General features: G+C 38.7%; 1 protein-coding gene across 1 annotated transcript in view; it reads right to left on the bottom strand.

Moving 5' to 3' along the window:
- Positions 1–20,203, bottom strand: part of CUBN (cubilin) — a 140,709-nt gene that overhangs the window by 29,400 nt on the left and 91,106 nt on the right. The window contains exons 40-54 of the mRNA XM_069859559.1: positions 19,373–19,570; positions 18,890–19,036; positions 17,844–18,034; positions 17,386–17,569; positions 15,837–16,011; positions 14,637–14,815; positions 12,762–12,971; positions 12,308–12,448; positions 10,911–11,092; positions 9,239–9,410; positions 8,081–8,287; positions 6,028–6,177; positions 5,049–5,170; positions 2,959–3,184; positions 815–1,002 (exon numbers count right to left, since the gene is read on the bottom strand). Of these exons, the coding sequence (XP_069715660.1) occupies positions 815–1,002; positions 2,959–3,184; positions 5,049–5,170; positions 6,028–6,177; positions 8,081–8,287; positions 9,239–9,410; positions 10,911–11,092; positions 12,308–12,448; positions 12,762–12,971; positions 14,637–14,815; positions 15,837–16,011; positions 17,386–17,569; positions 17,844–18,034; positions 18,890–19,036; positions 19,373–19,570 (2,672 nt within the window). The remainder of the gene's footprint in view (positions 1–814; positions 1,003–2,958; positions 3,185–5,048; positions 5,171–6,027; positions 6,178–8,080; positions 8,288–9,238; positions 9,411–10,910; positions 11,093–12,307; positions 12,449–12,761; positions 12,972–14,636; positions 14,816–15,836; positions 16,012–17,385; positions 17,570–17,843; positions 18,035–18,889; positions 19,037–19,372; positions 19,571–20,203) is intronic.

Below are 20,203 nucleotides of genomic sequence, written 5' to 3'. Positions count from 1 at the left end.
ATATTAATGAAAACTATTGTAACATAATACATCAATTAATCAGTAGTGCAGGCTAATTAATCAGTAAAGCAGGATATTAAAATATGAATCTAATTTTTTTTTTTCCACAGCCCTAAAAATTAAGTGCAACTGTGGTTTGTGAGTTAGTAGGTATAGATCAGACGTACAGCTACTTAAATCTTCCCACATGCTGTCAAATTATGTTTGCCCTTTATCTGAAGTGGGAGTTGTAGTGCTGTGGAGAAAATGAGCACAAAACCACTGAGCATATGCCAAATGCCTGAGAAAAAAAATTACACGGAAAAATTCAAAGCATGTCCACTTCATTCTATTGCTTTGAAAACAAGTGGCTTTTGACAACCTATGAAAGATAAGAATGCTATCTTTGTTTTTTTGAGATTAAAAAAGACGTGCAACTTGGACACATAAAGAAATTTTACCAAATTATAGTGTCACATTTCTGTCTTTTTCCTCACTGGAGTAACTGAAAAAGGTCTTTTCATTAGACTATATTTTCTCATTATTCCTTGATTCTGAAGTCATATGTACTTCTTCCATATTTTTATTTTTGGAGGTGCATGTGGGGTGGTGGGATGTTGCCTGAAGAGGAACCTCAAGAACTGATAATAATTAAATATATACACAAGTCAGATATCAAGACATACAGAATTGACTGTATTGTACAAAGACTTCAGTCTGTATTTCCTGAATTTTGTGACTTGACAATCCTAACCACGATCCTGCAAAACAGGATTCTAGAATGATGACTTCTTAAAGCACTGCTCTGCTGATTTAATGCCAGTAATTATTTTACCTTCACATAACTGCTTTGGCAGCTTCCAGTGTTATCTGGAATCTGGAAGTTACTATCAAAGCTCATCTCCAAGTGCTTGCTTTCATGCGTGATGATGGTCCATGTGCATCTGGTGTTCATGGGAAAGTTTTGAGGCCAATGAGGAGACTTGATCATACCATTCTCTGAATGAATGATTCCACCACATCCTGCAAAAAATAGTAATGGGTGGTAGAAATGTTCAAATATTTCTTGTTGGTGCCAGCCTTGAATAGCTGCTTGCTTCTGTGGCTGCAAGAGTGAGAGAGGAAAGCCTTGACACCCATCCAAACTTCATTTACCCCTCTTTTAATTAATTTTCCTTCTCCCAACCCCACAGCAGGGAGGTAGTTGTACTCTATTCTTCACAAGTTCCTTGTCCTTGCCAGCTCATGCCTTTTTGCTCTGGTCCTTCTATATGCTGCCGACAATTAGAAGCAAGTATTGCTTAGAGATAGATAGACTAAAGGTCAGAAATCGTTTAATGAGGAGCTTCTTCCAAGACCGTGCAGGTTCCTTTCCACATCCCACAGCACGCTTATCATGACTGACAACCACTCGGAAAAGCACCTTAGGTAAAAAAACCTCAATCTGAATCCTTTTTTTTGCTCACTCTGCAACATGAAAATATTGCAGTTCCACACGTGAATCTACTAAAGCTACCTCCATTTACTCAGGGCAAAATGGTGACTGCAGGCAGCCCTATGGATCTCAGTGGGATAATGGAGGGGGCTGAAAATCATGTCTTTAAAAATTGTTAACAGATTCATTTACAAGGGGGAATAGCTGGTCATGGCTCTGTGTCAGCCCATGTTCTTATAGGTAATAAGTTTAGCTAATCTGAAGCATACTTGAAAATGCCCTGCCAAGAATAACTTACTAGGGCTGTGCATACAGTACTACAACCCAGTATTATTTCAGAGTTGATGTAGTAGAAGGAGGAATATTTGTAACATCTTTAATTTTTTGTCTTAAAAATGTGTTAGCTTTAAACAGAAGATTTTAATTTTCATTCTTCTGTGTTAGAAATGGCGATTGTTTTTAGAAGGATATGAGACCAAGTTTTGCTCACACCTACAGAATGAAAACCTGGAGAATCTCAGTGGATGGATGAGAAGAAAGCTGAGGCAAGGATACCAGGTACATAAAAAACGGAAATCTCCTTTCACAGAGAGAATATTGACTATGCACACTGCATGTGTATGCTAATGTCTATTACATTATTGAAGAGTGGCCTTCCTTGCACATGAAATCGCAGCAACAACAGGGGAAAGTGTCAAACCCTGCTCAAGCGGCAGTGTATATTCATGCAAGCACAGACTACTGCTACATTTAAGACACTACATCAACTGCCTGTGAATACTACTAGACCATTAACTGATGGAAAGCTGATCAGCATCAGCTGGAAGGTTTACAGCTGGAGGTGAAACTAGGGAGCACATTACCAGCTCTGTACTGAGGTAGGAAAGCACAATGAATTCTTCCCTGCCACCAGCCAGCATATTTACACTTGCCTTTAGTCACCTCTTATTTTTTTTAATCCAGAGACATAATTTCAAGAGAGGGAAAGTAGCTTTCTAAAACTCACTAAGTCAATCCTGCATGTGTACCACTTTCAAAAGAGTACCAACATCTTCACTAAAGCGCAAGAGTTCTAGGCTGCTGCCACATGTCTTCTTTGAGAGGTTCTGTCAGCCTCTCTGTTTTGAAACTGACTTCTTTCTAGTTTTAAGTGTTGAAATCAAATCAAACTGTGAAACAGTTATTGTTCAAGAAACAAAATGTCTCATAGTCACTGACAATAGATACCACTGCTGGGAGGATAATGGGCATGGTACAAATTTACAAACATCAAGAAACTGTCCTATAGAGGCATAAAAGTACAAAATCAGGCTAAATATGATTTCATTGTGTGAGATTAGACAATACTATTTTAATATTTGACTTTTGTAGTGCTGGCTTCTTTCATGAATGTTGAAGAGGTTGGAATGTATTCCTTTTGTTCTTTAAAGTAAACTTAAGTAAAAAGGAGGAATCCTATTTCATTTTATGGTTGAAAAATACTAAATAGGCATGATGCACTGCTATGTTAGACCTGAAAAAAAACCAGTGTTTTTTTCTCTTACCTAGAGATTCTGCTGTCCATGTTGCATAAAAGCCACCTCCTTGAATTGAGTGATCAGAGTTAAAGATGATGACTAGCTTGTTGGAACCAGACTGAATAATACCAGGTGATGTGTTTCCACAATACTTTCCAATGACAGGAGATCCAGGAGAGCCACCATTCAGGATAGTAACAGAGTCCCACTTGCAAAGTACATGATTTTCAACATGGAAGACTGTAAAATTTAGCTGCAACACACAAAAGTGATATTTGGGAGCTAACAGCAGCCACACCAGTTGAGAGATTAAAGAAATGTCAGCCAGATCCCAAAGACATCCTAGCATAATGATTTCTGGGTATGCTCAGAAATCCAACCCTCCCTTCACTTTGCTGCTTTCCTGCAAGTATCGCTTGGAGTCTTGCTACTGTAAGTAACAGCAGCTACTTAGAATGAAGACAGAAATGGAAGAAGAATTCACAGGTTCAAAACTGGTATCACTGAGACTTAACATGCTTGAAGCTAAGCATGTGCTTCAAAACCGTCTTGAGTATGCACAGTTGTTGAACCACTTTCCTGCTCTCAAGGCTTCTGGTCATGAGGTCTGAAGTTGCACATTCAAACATAAGCAGCTATGTAAGCGGAAAGCCTTGGGTTTTGTTTTTTTTTCTTCCTCTTATTTTGAATTGGAATACTTAGCAGTTGCTAAAAATAATGCAAGTTTCCATTAAACGGGGAAAAAACAGTTACATGGTTAATTTCTGTGGGCCTGGATGCATCGCATAGACTGGGCTGGGCAGGCAGCTTCTGACCCCTGTCTTCTTCCCACACTGATGCTGTTTGCCCTTGGAGTGATATGCACATGGGTGGGATTTCCATTTCAAAGATTTAGATTGCTCATCCAGGATTTGTTGATGTTGAAATATTGATGTACACTAATGACTACCTGGACCACTTCCAATATGGTATTTTTTTACCAGTTCCAGGACTGGGATTTTTGCGGAATACTTTAGAAATATATAGTACTTCTCCCTGAATCTTTTGAGTGTGTTCATTTCCAAAAGAAATCTGCCTGAGGCAAAGACCAAATAAAAATTTAAAATGGTCAAATTGCTTAAGTTTGGAACTTCACCAGCAACTGAAACTGGCAGCTTATACTGGAAAAGTTTAGTTTGCCATCACTGAAGGAGCTGTTACTCAGTCTGTTTAGAATAGATATTTACTTCCATCTGAATAAGATTAGTTCAGTTTTACACAAATTTGTGGATTAAATAGAAATTTTGTTGTCTACTAAAATAATCCTGTGTTCCCTGAAACAAGTACCTAGGCAATGGTCAGAATATTTTGCAGCGAAGTAATTAGGACCATGGGTTTGCCTTCCTAATAAATACCTTTGTAGCTGTAAATAAGGAAATTAAGATAGAGAAATTAGTGAAAGACATTACATATTAAAATCTGCAATGTGTTTTTAAAAAATTGTTTTTCAGATATTTTTCTGACATGGACCAGAAATGTCACTGATTGGACCTGTTCTATAAAGGATCAGTTAAATAATTCAAAGAGTGAAATTTAGCACTGCTTCATCATAAAGGTTCTTAAGCTGGTGTCTCAGCAGTTCAGCTCAAGAAGGTAGCACCTCAGGCAGTCTGTTAGTAGTTACTGAGAAATGAGTAGCATCTCATTGATGTATCAGTAATTGTATTATTTTCCACACTAACTATTAACAGATGAAAGTAATTTCCTAGTAACTTGTTACTTTTTGGCAGAGATGATGAAACTTCAGTCTTGTGTTTACTCTCATGATAGTGAGAATATCCATGCACATCTAGTAAGATGAGTTATTTCAGTTTCCTAAATGCAGCAAGTCATTGTTCAAAGGAGAAATGCTATGTTTTGAGGTCAAGTTAGACTAGGATACTTCTAATTTTCAAAAAGCATAATCTAGTTTGGCTGTTATCTTCATTTCCTCCTGTTTCTTAGGTAAGATTGATGGAGACATATTTAATTCCTCCACATTTCTGATTTTCCAAATTGTCTCCAACTTGTTCCTCGGGTCTCAGAGGATGCTTCTCACAACTACAGCTGCACACACAGTCACAGCATTGTGTACTCACAGTGATGGTTTCACCTTCAGGGGCTTCCAACAACCAAGAGCAGTGATTCAGGTTGCTGTAAGGTTCTGGGTAATTAGGACTCGAGATAACTCCCCTTTCACCTGACTGTATACCACCACAGGCTGAAGGAAAAAAGTAACATTTCAATACAGTTTAGGAACTGAACACTACAATTAAATGCCTGAAAATATATGCAGCTTGGAATAGTACTAAAACATATTTACTTACTAGAACATAGTTCAGTATTACTGATATAGGTAAGAATGAATAATTTATCTGGGAAAATTCAGGTTTTAAAACCTTTGTCATGGAATAGTGACCTTGAAACTTTGCATTTATTCTGATAGCTCTGCAAAACCTTTGCCAGCTGACACTTACAGCTGCCTCTTCCACCATATCTTCCATTCATTTTTCTCAGACTTCTAAGCAAACTAGTGACATTCTTGGACTAACATAATCAAGTCAAAACTTACTGATGTGCCTAGATAAGCACCAAGGTTAAACTCAGCTGTGACAGAATGAATAGTTGTGCTGGCATGTAAATGGCAAAGTGGTGTAATTTGCACTGAAAGGGCTTTAAGTGGATTTCAAAATGAGTGCAAAGGTCTGAGCAGCAGAATTAATTTCATCCACACTAACACTCTCGAGGCCTATTTTAAATAAGTCAAATTTGGCTAGTGTTACCTGTTACACCCCTATTCCCAAGAGCAACCAGCTGTTCCAAGTGTTGCAATGCATTGCAAAAACTCAAATATGGTTCAGGGAATGGGAACAGCAAGGCAGAAAATAAATCTGAAAGTTCAGTTGCTGACATATTTTTACTATAAATGGATATAAATAGTGGCAGGCACTGCGTAACTTTTGAGGAGGTCTTTGAGAGCTGATCCCATAGCGTAGATTCTCACTATCACCAAATGAATGGCAACGTTCCCCACAAGTGCCTCAGTCAGCAGGGGCAGCAGCCTATGAAGCCATTTACCTTCAGACGTGTAATGGGCCAAGAATCCTTTATCTTCTGTGTTTTCATTGCTTACAAAGTGTACCCAGATCTGGGGGGCAGCTATGACTAGTGGCACCGATGGTGCAGCCTGACCACAAAGTCTGGATATTAGCTCTCCATCAGCATCCCCTTAATAAGAAGGGAAAAAAAAAAGCACTTTTTGAATCTTAAAAGAACTACAATAACATAAAGAAATATTCAGAGCAAACATGCATGTAATTTTGCTTTGACTAGAAAACAGAAAAAAGTACACATCACACTTAATAAATTATTATTTGTTATGGGTATAGGTATGGTGCTGCAGTTCATTGCTGGGATTTAAATCTTCACAATGAGGAAGTTTTCTCCAAAGCTCTATTAATGATCCTTTTAATATCTTAGGCTCCTTCTCTCCCTTCCTTGCCGTACTGCACGCTTTAATTTTGTGTGATCCATCAGACTTGAAAACACAGAAAGTACCTCAGACTGTAGACATTTTAGGGCAGAACAGTGAGAAGATATTGCCCAAGGACCTGTTTGCATGGAAGCCTATTGAAGTCTAATGTTTCTCACTGAATATGCTAAGTCAGTTCTGCTTTATCTTTTTTTATTTTATTTTTTTAAATTCAGTAGCCTTAAATATGTTGCATAGGCAACGCAAAAGAATTTTACAGATCTCAGTTTCATTTGAGGTCTCTCAGGTGACTTACTGTTGAATTGGACGTTTCCTCAAATTCACTTCTGCTGTGATGAGAGTCTTGAATATCATCTGCCTGAGTTTAGTGATATTCTGCACTATTTACATCTCAGTGTTTGTTAAATGCTACTTGTCAGCATACACAGCTGAATTAGGGCATTCTGCCTGTGATGTGAGGCTGGTTGTGAGGACTGGAGGTCCACTAGTATGGCCAAAATGGACATTACTATTTAGATGACAAAACTGTGTAGAGCAAAATCAAACTATATTTTTTCCTCTTCCTTTGATTGTATTGCCTGAAGGCCTGAGATTCAAATGAGAGCAGTGGAAAGTGATAAAAAACTAATTAGTTCTTTCTTTCTTTCTTTCTCTGAGTTCTTTTCCTATTATTCCCCAGCTCCTGTGCATACATTAGAGGGAAATGCTAGGCTACACAGCAATGCATGCTTCGGCTCTACATAGGACAATTCAATGTTACAACCAAGGGCATTTGTTCAAATCAATACAAATAAGGACATAACAAATTCCAGCTCTCAACATTCCCCCACCTTTCAGAAATTATTTCCTGGTGAGTTAGGACCTGCTTTCTCTGGGATTCATAGATACATCCTCTCAGTGAAGAAGACAGCTGGAGCTTCACACTACACTTGGCAGTAGTTGAGAGACTTTCATATGACATTTCCAGTTGCTTGCTGTTACGGATAGCTAAAGATGCTTAAATATGCAGAGATATTACTGATGCATTAGTCCTGTGATTGTTTTCCTTTTAAAAGCTTAGTCTATATTTTGTGATGCAGTCTCACAGGAAATATGGATTTGGTTTTGGAGAATCATCTTGTAAGTACAAAAGTGGGATGTGAAGTGGGTATGCAGCCCAGAGGTTATGAATAATTAAAGCATTCTTTACTCCACTTCTGCTGTCCCTAGAGATATTTCAGGAATAGGGAAAGAAAGGGCCACAGACCAAGTAAATTGTTTTGATGACTTCAACTTCTTCTGACTGCCATCTTTCACGGGAGATGAAGTGAAATTTGTATTGTCCCTTGTAAAGAGAGTGTCCAGTTTCTGTTGCAACCACCAGAACATAGTTATATCCCCCATAGATACCTATCCAGTTTTCCATTTTCTCCCCTGACAGAAAAAGTAGACAAATCCCTGCATTCATTGTTCTTGACAATGAAATCCCCATCCTGGTCTAGAAGGCAACACAAAATGCATGCACGCAAATATTCTTTCAAATATACAGATCCCACAACAATCACTTTCTGCAAATATAAGCGAACAAGATTTGGCACAAACACACACACAACTGGAATCTTAATAGGCTTAATCCATTCTCCTGCTGAACATACAAACCTATTCGTAACTCTAGATAGTCATACTGGCAGTCCTGGTGATGTTCCAAGTGGAAATCCTCGAAAGAGATATGTATGGATGAATTATAGTAGGAGGGGTTTTCAATGGTCCATTCACAGTTCAGATTACTTGTGTAATTTCTGACAGCATCGTAACCAGGAGAAGAGAAATTTCCACCTGCAGATCCCATGAGGGTTCCACCACAAACTGCAGAAACAAGATATTATTTTTTAAAAAATTGGTAATGATTCTTGTATGAAGAGAAATCTTGTTATATTTAATCTGATGTACAGATATCAGCATATGTAGGGATTTGATCAAAACATTTTCCATCTTTTTAATGATTTACTGCTATGTACAAAATAATTCTTGGCTAGTATCCTGGAATTTATTTGCAACTCTTTAAAAACACATATGAAAAGCAAAGAAACAATTATTCACATCAGCAAATAAAATATTTCAGAAGGACCATCAATGCAACAGGCGTTATTTAACATTTTGATAAAATCCCACTGCAGCTCCAGTTCAATATTGCACAACCCTATCCATTACCTAACTCTAGACTTGAGATTTTTCTGGGACCTACACTCAAGAGCACTACACTCATGCAACAGCAGGACAGAGTTGAGAAATCAAGTATGAAAGACTCAAGGCTGTAGTAGTCAGGCTCTGCCAGCTGCCTCCTCTCTGGAGGCCGAGCTTGCAGAAGTAGGTTAGCTGCACTGTTTCACAAGCTACAACAAATTAATTAACCCCCTGAGTAACAGCATAGCACTTGAATTATTCAGGTTGTTTCTGGCACTATGCTTTTTGGATTTTATCGTGGAATATGGCCACTTCAGACCATGTCTTACTCAAGACTAAGTACAAAACAAATCAGTAGTAAGACAAAGCATTGTGATTCACAACAGAAGTTGTTCTTTGCATTTGAAGTTTGACATAACAGGCACCTGGAGTTTGTAACTCCCAGAGATTCCCTGTTTTTTCAAGTTGTTTAAGCTAAGTCAAGGTATACATCTACTCAAGCCCAGAGATATAAGAGAGACCACAAGATATCAGAGAATTCTTACCTGATAGAAAATTTTTTTGACAAGTCACTACTTTAAGTGTGAAATGACTCCCCAAAGATCAATCCCTTAATTCAAAACTGTACATTACCTGCATCTTCACTAGACGTGTATGAGACACTGAAGCCTCTGGTTGCACGGGATGCATCTGTCACCAAAATGACTTTCATTGTGTTTCCAGAGGATTTTACCTCAGTGCCTGGATTTACCTCACCACACAGCTTGGCCAGCCTGGGAGAGTTCTGTCTGAGGCCATTGTAAACCTGTTGGGTCAAAATAAACTCTTGTGAAATCAAAATACAGTCTCATCTCTTGTTTCATTACCAGTGCTTCACATCTTTAATACAAGGTTCATTGATGTCTGTCACAGGTGGCTAGCTCCCATATCTACTCAAAACTTTGGAACAAACTTCCATTGTCTTGAATAGACGAGGCTCTGAACCAAACTATCAAAAATATGCTTATTTTGGTGAAACACAAACATATTACTCCTCTCTCTCTCTTCCCCCTCCCCCCTTTCTAAAAACATAAGTTGAAACAGTTTTATTGGGAAAAATACTGTACTTCAGCTGAGTACTCCAGCTACTGATCACATTAATACTATTTCAAATTATCATCTTTGTATTCTTGTTAAAGCCAACATCAGCTTTATCAAAATCTCCTTCAGCATACTGAGTGCTGGTGAGTATTTTTGATTAATCCAAACATTTCACTTTTTGATTATCCAGAGGTATATTACTGATTTTCTTTCATACAGGCTTTAGGCTGGGAGTTAATTTCCTTATTTCTACTATTGTTTCAGCAGTGCAAGTGAGGCAGGAATGATGTTTCCCACTGAGATCTGGAGTATATTAAGAGCGTTGAAGGCGCAAAAGCTGGCAGGACAGATCTTGCTTTAAGAGATCATTACTTCACTAATTGATAAAATTCAGCTCCACAAAGTCTGTCTAAGGCATATGTGATGGAAAACAAAGGAAACATCTGCAAATCACAAGGGAAACCTACTTCACCCCCTCACACTTGTGCATGGGCTAACTTCTATTCATACTAAAGCTAATTCCTGTGTTTTTTTCTGCTAATCTAAACAAATGGGAAACTAAATTAGATCTCTCATTCCTATGATTTCATAGAGGAATTGTATTTTTGAGGTATTTGTACATTTGATCAGGTTGAGTTCTGTGAGCCATCTTTGACTTTTTTTCCCCTAGACAAGAAAAATCTAAAATACCCATGCTAAAATAACCATCATTTATCTATTTTTTTGAGATATGGGGTGATAAAGAGGTAGAATTTCCTGGAGTTTCCTTATCTTTCTTTCAGAATATGCAAGGTCATGCTCAATAGTTGCAATCTCTGGCTTTTTCTCTTTTTTTTTTTTTTAATTGACAACAATAAGTAACGACAGCAGTAACAATCTCCAAAATCAAAAGAGGCCAGGAACTGACTGAAAGGAAACAATGAAAGGTTTCAATAACCCCAGAGCTTTCTCCATAATAGATAAAAAGCCCATTCCAACAATTTTTTCAAATTCTGCCCTCTTCCTCGACCATAAATTCAAAATTTCCATACACTAAGACAGGCAGATAATTTAGACACACTACAGAACTAACTTCCTCTCATTTATGTGTTTTCCCCAGATTCAATTATGATTTGTCTGAAAACCAGATGTAGACCTATAAATGAAATTTCAGCTCTATTACATCCATTCATGCTCCATCAAGGAATTAGGAAGAGCATTTTCTGCCTTCATGCCCAATACTCACAGCCACATAATCCGATGAGCACCTCCAGTGTTCTTCAGTTTTCATATCATTAAAGGTCAGAGTCACGCGTCGGCCTTCTTCCACTGTGATCCTCCATTCACACACACGATTATGTGGGTATACGTTGGGATAGTTGGGTGAAGTAAATGTTCCAGCAGGGGCGGTAAAATCCCCACCACATTCTGAAACACCAAAATATTGAGACACTTCTTAGAATAAAGCCTTGCTTATAGAATTCTGGCAAAAAAAAAAAAAACTGCAAGAAAAGAGATCCTGAGAGCTTGATTTGATATGCTTATCCTCTCCATATATTTGCCCAACAGCTACATCCTGCAGTCTTTCTCACTAATCCATAAACGTAGCGGAATATTAATTGATCATTGCAGCTCCTCTTAGTCTAATTATTAATATTCCCTTCTCTGAAGGGCTCATGCCAGCCTTCAGAAGCCTGAGTGACCCACAGGCTTTGATGTCAAGTGATGCAAGCCTCTCACTGTGGCAGGATTGGCACATTTCTGCCTTTCATATGACTGGGCAGAGGTACACAGGATAAGCAGATTCTCAGAGTAGGTAAGGATGAAGTATGTGTGTTCAGCTGCTGGTTAATAGAGGTAAAAAATGAGCTTTCAGGGATTTTAAATAACACGTTTTCAGTACAGTTATTTTGTGGTTTTCCTATCTTTCTTATGAATATCAATTTTTGCTCTGAGGAAAGAACACTAAACACGTTAGGTATAGGGTGTATTTTTCTTCTGAGACTAATGGTATAAATTCACCAGCTTACACCGGGTTTCCTTTTCCTCTCTGTTGTCCAGAGAAGTTTTGGAGTCTCCACCCCTGAAGACATTCAAAACCCACTGGCCACAGCCCGGGCAGCTTCTCCTACCTGATCCTACCTGGGCAGGGGGATTGGGCTACCTCATCTCCAGAGGTCTCTTCCAACCTCAATGGCTCTGCAGTTCTGTGATTCTGCTTAAAATCTATTGGTTAAAAGCTAATGGTTTTAGGAAGTTTTAAGAATACCATTCACCTCACAGGGACAGTATAACATAAAGGAAAATCACAGCATTTCTTTACCTACCTCCACATCAAAAGGGATGTGGGGAGGGTGTGTTAAGACATCCCTAGACAGATTGCTAGATAGAAGTGGTGAGGAAGAGTGTGCTTCATTGTGTGAGACTTACTGCTGATTGCAGCATCCACTATAGTGGGAGACTGCTTGCATCTGAAAGTATCACCAGAGCACTCTATTCCTACTTCCTCTAGAGTTTAAATTTAAGAGCAAATATGCACCACTCCAAGAACAGATGATCTACAATATATGCTGTACTAGTGCAGATATGGTCTGTGGTATATGTTGCTTCCCTGAAAGAAACTTGCAACCTCACAAATCCAACCTTCAGTACTGGAATCAAAGCGTAGTCTGAATCCTCGAGCATTGACTGTTCCATCAGTGACAAATTTGACATAAGCAAAACTGTCAGAGGTATCCACAGCATCAGGGAGATTATTACCACAGTACCTGCCTAATAAATTTCCTGCAAAAATCGAAAACAGAAAGACGGTTTTATGACAATATATTATTTCTATTTCTATTTATATTTATATTTAAGGATCACTTTCCAATTTAACTGAACAAGCAGGAGTAAACTAGTAAAATCAAGTTATTCTTGCAAAATAGAAGGGTTTTGTTTGTTTGTCTCTGCTTCAGCAAGCAAGGCAGACAGAAACAAATACTGTACATTGAAAAGGCTCCAAAGGGAATCCAAAGGGAAATGGTCCCAGGAACCTCTGGTGAAGTTTCATAGTAGTAATAGAGAAGGGAAGACAAATACTGAATAATTCTCAGACCAGAAGCATTGAATTCTCGGATCTCCACAAAGTCATTTGTGCAGTCGGAGGAGTTTTGAATATCTAGGCCTTCTAGTCTGATGGTAAGATAGTGGCCCCTGGGACCTTGTAGAAACCATTCACACAGCAGGTTGTCTTGATAATGAAGCTCAGGATACCCCGCGCTTTCAATGATACCAGTTTGTCCTGTCACCGTCCCACCACAGGCAGCTGAAAAGGAAGAATATTGCTTGGTTCACTGAAGGACATCAGAGAGATGACCTTTTCTCTTAAACATGACTTAAAGCTAAGGCACAACTGACTTGTTTCCTGGCTGTGGTAATAGAACAGGAATTGCCTTCCAGTTAAAAATCTTGCAAATTCTCCTTTTAATTCAACCAGGCTTAGTTTGGGTGTTGTTTTGGGATTTATTTTTTTTTCACACAGCTCCTTACATTGCAAACATCCTTTCCTTTCTATCGCATATTTCAAAGTCTCTATTAGTCTCTACCCATGTCCATACTTACCAGAAAATCTTGGAAAGCTTTATTAGATAATTGTAACGAAATTTACTCTGCTAAATGTGGATCGAAATTTTTTATGACTGATGAAATCAGACTGTTGGTTTGGGCCTACAGCTATGCTTCAGGCTCCTCTTTCCTGCAGTCCCTTCCTGTTCACATTCCAGTCCTTGCAATGCTTTGTAAGGGGTCACTGCATAATTTGGGAAACAGCTATTTATTCGCAATTTTCTCTCTCTAAAAACTTATTTCTCTGTGATATCTACAAACATGAATTTATACTACTATGGCTTACAGCAAATAATAGTTCCAGATGGAATTTATTGGATTTTACAGTGTATTCTGTGTGTCTGCTAGTTATGATCTTTCACAGCAATAACAGTACTGTTCATACTGTCTGCTCTTCTGAGTGATTAGTGCTTTGTTCCAGGATGACTGGCATACAGCTGAGACATTGTGAATCTGTTATGGATAAATACAAATTGTGGCTTCACATCTTAACAATGTTTCATTACAAGCTGCTTCAGTTTTCACATTCAGAAATGTGAAACACTATGCTGGCTTAAGTGTTTGTGAAGTAACATAATCAGCAAAATTCTTTGTAAAGAAATATAGTCCACTACTTTGCCTTTGAGAAATGAACAGTCCTAGACTTGCCTATATGAGTAACACTAATATAACAGCTGCTATTCTTTGAAGAATATTAACATTAACTAAACGATAAAGTAGCATATTTCTAAATCTGATCAAAGACTATTTTTTATTTATTTTTAAAACTTTGCTAGTGCTTTCTAACCTGTTTTTTCAGCTTGAGAGTGAATAATTTAAAAGTATTTCTTTTCCAAGGTGACAAATTATGGTTCTTAGTTAGTTCCTTTTTCAGTCCGTTGTTGTGCTTCCTCCATTAGTTTTGCAGCATTGTTTTTGCGTATTGATTTATACCTACATATAGAATACATATACATATATAATTTGCTCTCCTGACAGCTCTCAGCTGATCTTTGCATTCCCCTTCAGGAACTCATGAAAGTGACACTAATTTTGCATGCTGAAAATGAAATCATGTCACATGACTTTATCTATGTTTTCGTTTTCTTCTACTGTGTCTTTGATAGTCATCTTCCACAAGAGGTTACCCAGTCTTTGTTTCCTCTGCTGTAGATCTATGAGCATTTTCCTGTTACCATTTCCATGGTTTTCAGCTCTTATTAAATGCAGAGCATTTAACGATTTTGATGCCTCAGCTCTAAAACTAATTTAAAGAGGCACATATTTGTCAGTCCACCTCACAGGCATGATTCAAGCCCTATTACAAAAGCCTGACACTTGAGACCAGTATCTTTAAAATCAGAGAAATTGATAATGCAAGCATTACCAATAGAGTATTTAGCATTGAATCCCACGTGTGTGGCACTTCTGTCAGATCTGAACCTCAGGTACATGACAGCTCCTGAGGATGTCTGTGAGCCTGGCATCAAACTTCCACACAGCTTGGCAATGATGGGGGCAGTAGAGTCGGCGCCGTTGCGTACCTCTAGGTAACTGGAAGAGCAGCTGGAAGAGGAGAGTATTTTCTGTTCAATACATAGCAGTAACAGTCTGAAATCATTTCAGTATGTGTACAAAGCCAAGAAACTATAGTGAATTAGATCAATTTCCATGCAGCGTGACCAGGACAGAATCAACGAGTTAATGACACTTAGGTAATATTTGAATCAAAACAAGTGCTGGAAACATTGAGAAAGGTTCATTTCAAGACCATTCTATAATCACATCAGATCTGAGAGAAGCAGGTCCTGGGGAGGGGTATTAACAGCACTGGTAAAGTAGTTGTAACAGTCTTTGACATATTTTTTGGTGCCCTTCAGATTCAGCAGATATTCCTTACTAAGACTAATTGATGACTGATGTAAAAGAGAATAAAAATTCAAACCTGGGGGGTTCCTTAGGTGGGCATAGAGATACCTGATATATCTTAAGTAACTACTTTGCCTTCTGAATGATGCAGTCTCCTGGGAAGCCAGTGAGAAACAACACCTTTGAGATTCTCCATCCTGCAGCACTTTTTCTGGACATAGTCTCACGGGTGAGGGTCACCTTCATTGTGTAGTGGTCCAGTCCCAAATCAATGAAGTTATATCAGCTGGAAACTAAGCCTTGTTTTATGCTTCAGGCAGGGGTGTAAAACATGTAGACCCATTGCAAATCAGCAGACAGGCAATGGAGGAGGGAGACAAGTAGTTGTGGTGGTAATCCATTTGATTTAAAAGTGTTGAGAGTCAAAATGACTGAAAATCAGAATATGAAAGTACTAGAGGGCACAGATTTTACAGAAAGCATCTTTTTACCAAATGCTTCCTTTGTCTGTTATATTCATTTCTGTCATGCACTGCAAAGTCCTAGGAATGTATACCATTGGCCTAATAGCTTCAGTGATCCCTCTCTCAAAAATTTCCTGACCGTATTTGATTGTTAATCTGACAGTGTGCTCTGGGAGGATTTAAAGAAAGTGACAGGGAAAGAATAATCAGAATGGAGTCTCTGAAGAAACACAGGCAAATATGTGGATGTATACTTTGGTGAAGGTTCAATGTAAAACTGATCTTCAAACTGCAGCTCTATTGCATGTCCATTAGGAGCAGTTATGGTCCAGACACAGTCAGCATGTGGAGGATAATTGCTCGGATAGTTGGGGGAAGATGTATATCCACTGGGATTGAAATCATTGATATAAATATTCCCTCCACAAGCTGGGGAAGAAAAGAGCACCAATAAAAAAAAACATGTTAAGGAAATGGATGAGGAATCAAAACATGCGTTATCACTATGTTCCAATTCAGTTTCCTTTCAATGTCATCTAGTTATATCAAAAACAAATGCATTTAACTGATTGCTGTGGGAGAACATTTTAAAGCAGTAGAATCCTATGTTCCCCTTCTCCTGCTTATCTAGCCCTCCTCATACTATGGCTTAGCAATGAGCAGGTATGGTTGGACTTGATGATCTCAAAGGTCTTTTCCAACCAAATGATTCTGTGATTCTGTTCTACAATTTCCATACGTCTAGGGCCCTGAATTAAATTGCTATTAGCTCTTCCTTGGATTGCTTCTAAACCAAGTAGGAAACATATTTCTTGCCTTGTTACCACCCCAGTTCCCAAGAACTAGAAAGCCTCCAAGTCAGAACCCATCAATGTTTCTGTGAATCATGTCCTGCTTCTGATTTCCAAATTTTGAAATGTCTATTTGAGACAATAATGGATGTGTGAGGAAAGCCAGATAGAGCATCTGTCATGCACACACACACACCCCTGCCCCTCCCCATATTCTAGCACCATGTGTTTAACACAGGGTTTTCATCGAGTTTCGTAAATGAAAGTGGTATGAATAGTCTTGTACAGCTTCATTCATTCGCTTCATGGATCCCCTGAAGTAATGCTAAGAACAATTTTTTTGTGGAAGCAGGGAAAAGTACACAGAAAACAAGCACTTAAAAATTTGAGTAGAAGCCAGGCTGCCTTAGTTATGTTTAGCCACACTGTTTAACAGGAGGTCTTCTCATGTCACAAGTGACATGTGTCATGAATACAGTGGAATAACTTAAAATACAAAGTCCCTGACGTGAGTCTCCATTTTTTTCATTCTTTCAAAAACAAAGTAGGCTCTGGCAGGGAATGTTATTTTCTCAGCAGAAAGTAAAATCTGAGAGAAATGTTACCACCTTTCCAGACACACTAGCCTAAATAATTCCTGACATCTTTAGGCACTTGCACTAGGTGCTATATGTGCAAAATAATTTTCTTGTTTCCAGGTTTTTTTTTGCTTTCCCGTATGAATTTTGAACACTTCCTTCAAAATATAGATGCTACTCCTCTGCTAAAGGGTTCCCCATAAGTTGGGTTTTTTTTAACTTTAATATTTTCAAGTTCTGTGACTTCGAGCTGGCTCTCTTTAAAAAAGAGAAATTTGAGAATAGAATCAGAAGTCATGAACTAAAGAAGAAAATAGGACATCTTTGCAGATATCGGTTTTTACCAGTATTGGGACTTAGAACAAGTACCTCCTTTAAGAGGACAAGCTCCAAGTTATGTCTATTGTGTTTCAGAATTTATTTCCTATACTTACCTAGACTCTTAGCTTCATATTTCAGTTTGAATCCTTGACCCTCAATCCTACTGTCAGAAATGAAGTGGACAAACAGCTGATTATCTGTGGTATACATGGTAGAGATGGGGTTGCTTCCACAAAACCGTCCATTCCTTCCTTCCGACACCAGAGGTGGGGCAGAGTTATCTAACCCATTCTTCAACTAGAAGAAGAGAAATGTCACGTCAAGCAAACAGCCCTGGAATGTCAATTTTGAGCACACACCATCTTAATGCTTCCAGCCATGGGGGAAAAGCAATAGCCTAATGATTAATTAATACACAGCAATAAAGAAGAGAGGGAGATAATCTTGATGGTTATTTTTCTCTGGTATTTCCACCCCCTCACTACATGGGCTGCCTTACTGACACTGAAATCTATAAGATTCAGTAGTTTCAATAGCTTTAAGGATATGGCGACCTAGCAAATAACCTCACCTCTATATAATCTCCAAGGTTGCAGGAAGTATCCTCACTCATAATCTGGAAAGGCTGTTCAAAATGGACAGCAATGATAAATCCAGAGGATACTACCACGTGCCAGGAACAATTCAGATTAGGAGCATAGTCTTGAGGATAGTTGGGAGATGTTATCACACCACTACCTGTGTGCAAATAGCCTCCACAACCTGAGAAAAAGGAGTCGAAACCAAGAGAAAAATATTAGCATGAACTGTTCACATACTCATTTACAGAAAAACCCTGTCTCCTAGAAGGAAGATGTAACAGGTAAAAGCAAATATTGAAGCAAGTATATGAAGAGTTGAGGAGCATAGAGCAATGCACACAGTGAATGATCACCTAAATACAAGCAAGTCGACACATACCAAACTTCTTGACAGTGAAGCTCAGTTCTCAGACTTGACAGAAGAGTAAGCAGGCAGCTACGCCAAGGACCTTCTATGGCATGAGCATACTACTACACTGTCTGACTACATTGCTTACAGACGTGGACTAAGCCTCTGTCATTTACTCAAGATGTCAGCCATAAAAAAACTCTCCGTTGTTATCATAACACCTTCCTTGCTGCCTTGACCTACTCAGGAAGATGCTAACATCCCTGCGTGCGTGTGGGAGAAGAGCCTCTGGAAATTGCTGACATTCCTGCGAGAATATACACAACTTTCTGCATCTGTCTCTCTTTGTTTTGTGTCTATGCTTTGAGCCATTTATTCTGTCTCTTAGTTGAGCACTCTTTCAACCTTCAGTTAAGATGTTATAAATTTAGGCACGCACTTCATTATGAAAAGTGATTGGTCTGGTTGAATCATGCTTTGTTGTATTATGTTGCTGGGAAAATACCAAATTTTACCTTCGCAGATCCAGTCATTTGTTAATGCATATTCATGAGAAGTGAACAATTGGTATGTGTGATTAATTAGATAGACTGCAGACAGCTGTTAAAATGTCAGTCTTCTCTTTCCTTACTCATTGTTAGCAGCAAGGCAGACATTTATCTGGGACAGAAGACAAACATATCTTACCTTTGTGATAAGAGGCATTAAACCCAGCTCCAGTGACACTTCCATCTGATGTGAAGTGGATGTACATTGCCTCTCCTGTTGATCTTATTGGTCCAGGAGGTTCTCGCCCACATACAGTAGCCAGCACTGGAGAAAGACTAGTCTCTCCTGAGATCAAAAGAAGACATATTGGTGTGAATCAAACCAGTTCACACCTGCCTGTTGGTTGCTGTGGCTCATACTTTCAGCCAGGTGCTTTTCAAGATCTTTAACTCCACACAGGTTGAGAAAATATTTATAGACCAACAAATATGTTGCTAGACTTCGCTGGTTTTATTTTCTCTAGCAGAATGTCTGAACATAGAGGAGGAATACTGATTTAGAGCATGCTAAATTTTCATTGCTATCTAGACTGCTTAAGCTCAATGGACATGAGAATTCCAGGTACTGGGACCATGGGTATCTATTGCAAGCTGTCAGTACAGGGCAAGAGTAGCTTCTCACCATCTTGGACAATAAGTTGGTCATAGTTGCACGAGCTGTGAGATTCTATGTCTAGAGACAGGATATTGAACTCCACAGTGGATCCAGGAGCTCTGATAAGCCACGCACAGTCAGCAAAATCTCCATAATTCCTGGGCCAGCCCGGTGAGAAGAGGAAGGAAGGTGTTTGTTCAGCTGTTACAGCCCCTCCACATGCACCTGTCACATACAAAATGACAAAAATGAAAGAATCCTCTTTATAAACTGAGCATTCTCCTCATATAACTTAAGGTGATGGCCCTGTAAATAAGCACAGTGGTGGCGCAGTGATTATGTGTATAGCCACAGGTATGCATTTCTTCAAGCATTGTATCAGTTTGGACTGGGAATATAAATCCTGAAAATCCTGACCTATAAAGATGTTCCTGTGCTACCTGGTACAGCGATGATATGATCTATTTTACCACAAGAAACAGCTAGCAGAAGACCTAGAAGCATCTACCACAGTATCTAACACAGGTTGCATGCCAGAAAGGAGTGCCATATACATAACCAATAATACATAAACAATTTAGACTCTCTTAAAATTGAAGTACTTTTCTTTCTCCACTTCTAATGTCTTACATAAAGTTTAAGTCAAGACAGAGTCCTTGCTGGGATATCTAGTGGCCCAGTGCTGTCCCAGCACATAAACTCATTACATACTGCCACTATCCTGCAGAGTACCAAAGATCCTTAGTCGTTCTGTGCTCGGAAATCAGCCTTTAGATTTAGAATGAAGACAGTGCCCTATGTCCTAATTAGTCTTAACATTTTCTCATTGAACTCGCTCAGAGAAAATCAATGGCATAA

The sequence above is a fragment of the Phaenicophaeus curvirostris genome, chromosome 6 (assembly GCF_032191515.1).
Source record: "Phaenicophaeus curvirostris isolate KB17595 chromosome 6, BPBGC_Pcur_1.0, whole genome shotgun sequence".
NCBI lineage: Eukaryota > Metazoa > Chordata > Aves > Cuculiformes > Cuculidae > Phaenicophaeus > Phaenicophaeus curvirostris.
This window is presented reverse-complemented; position numbering and strand designations above follow the sequence as displayed.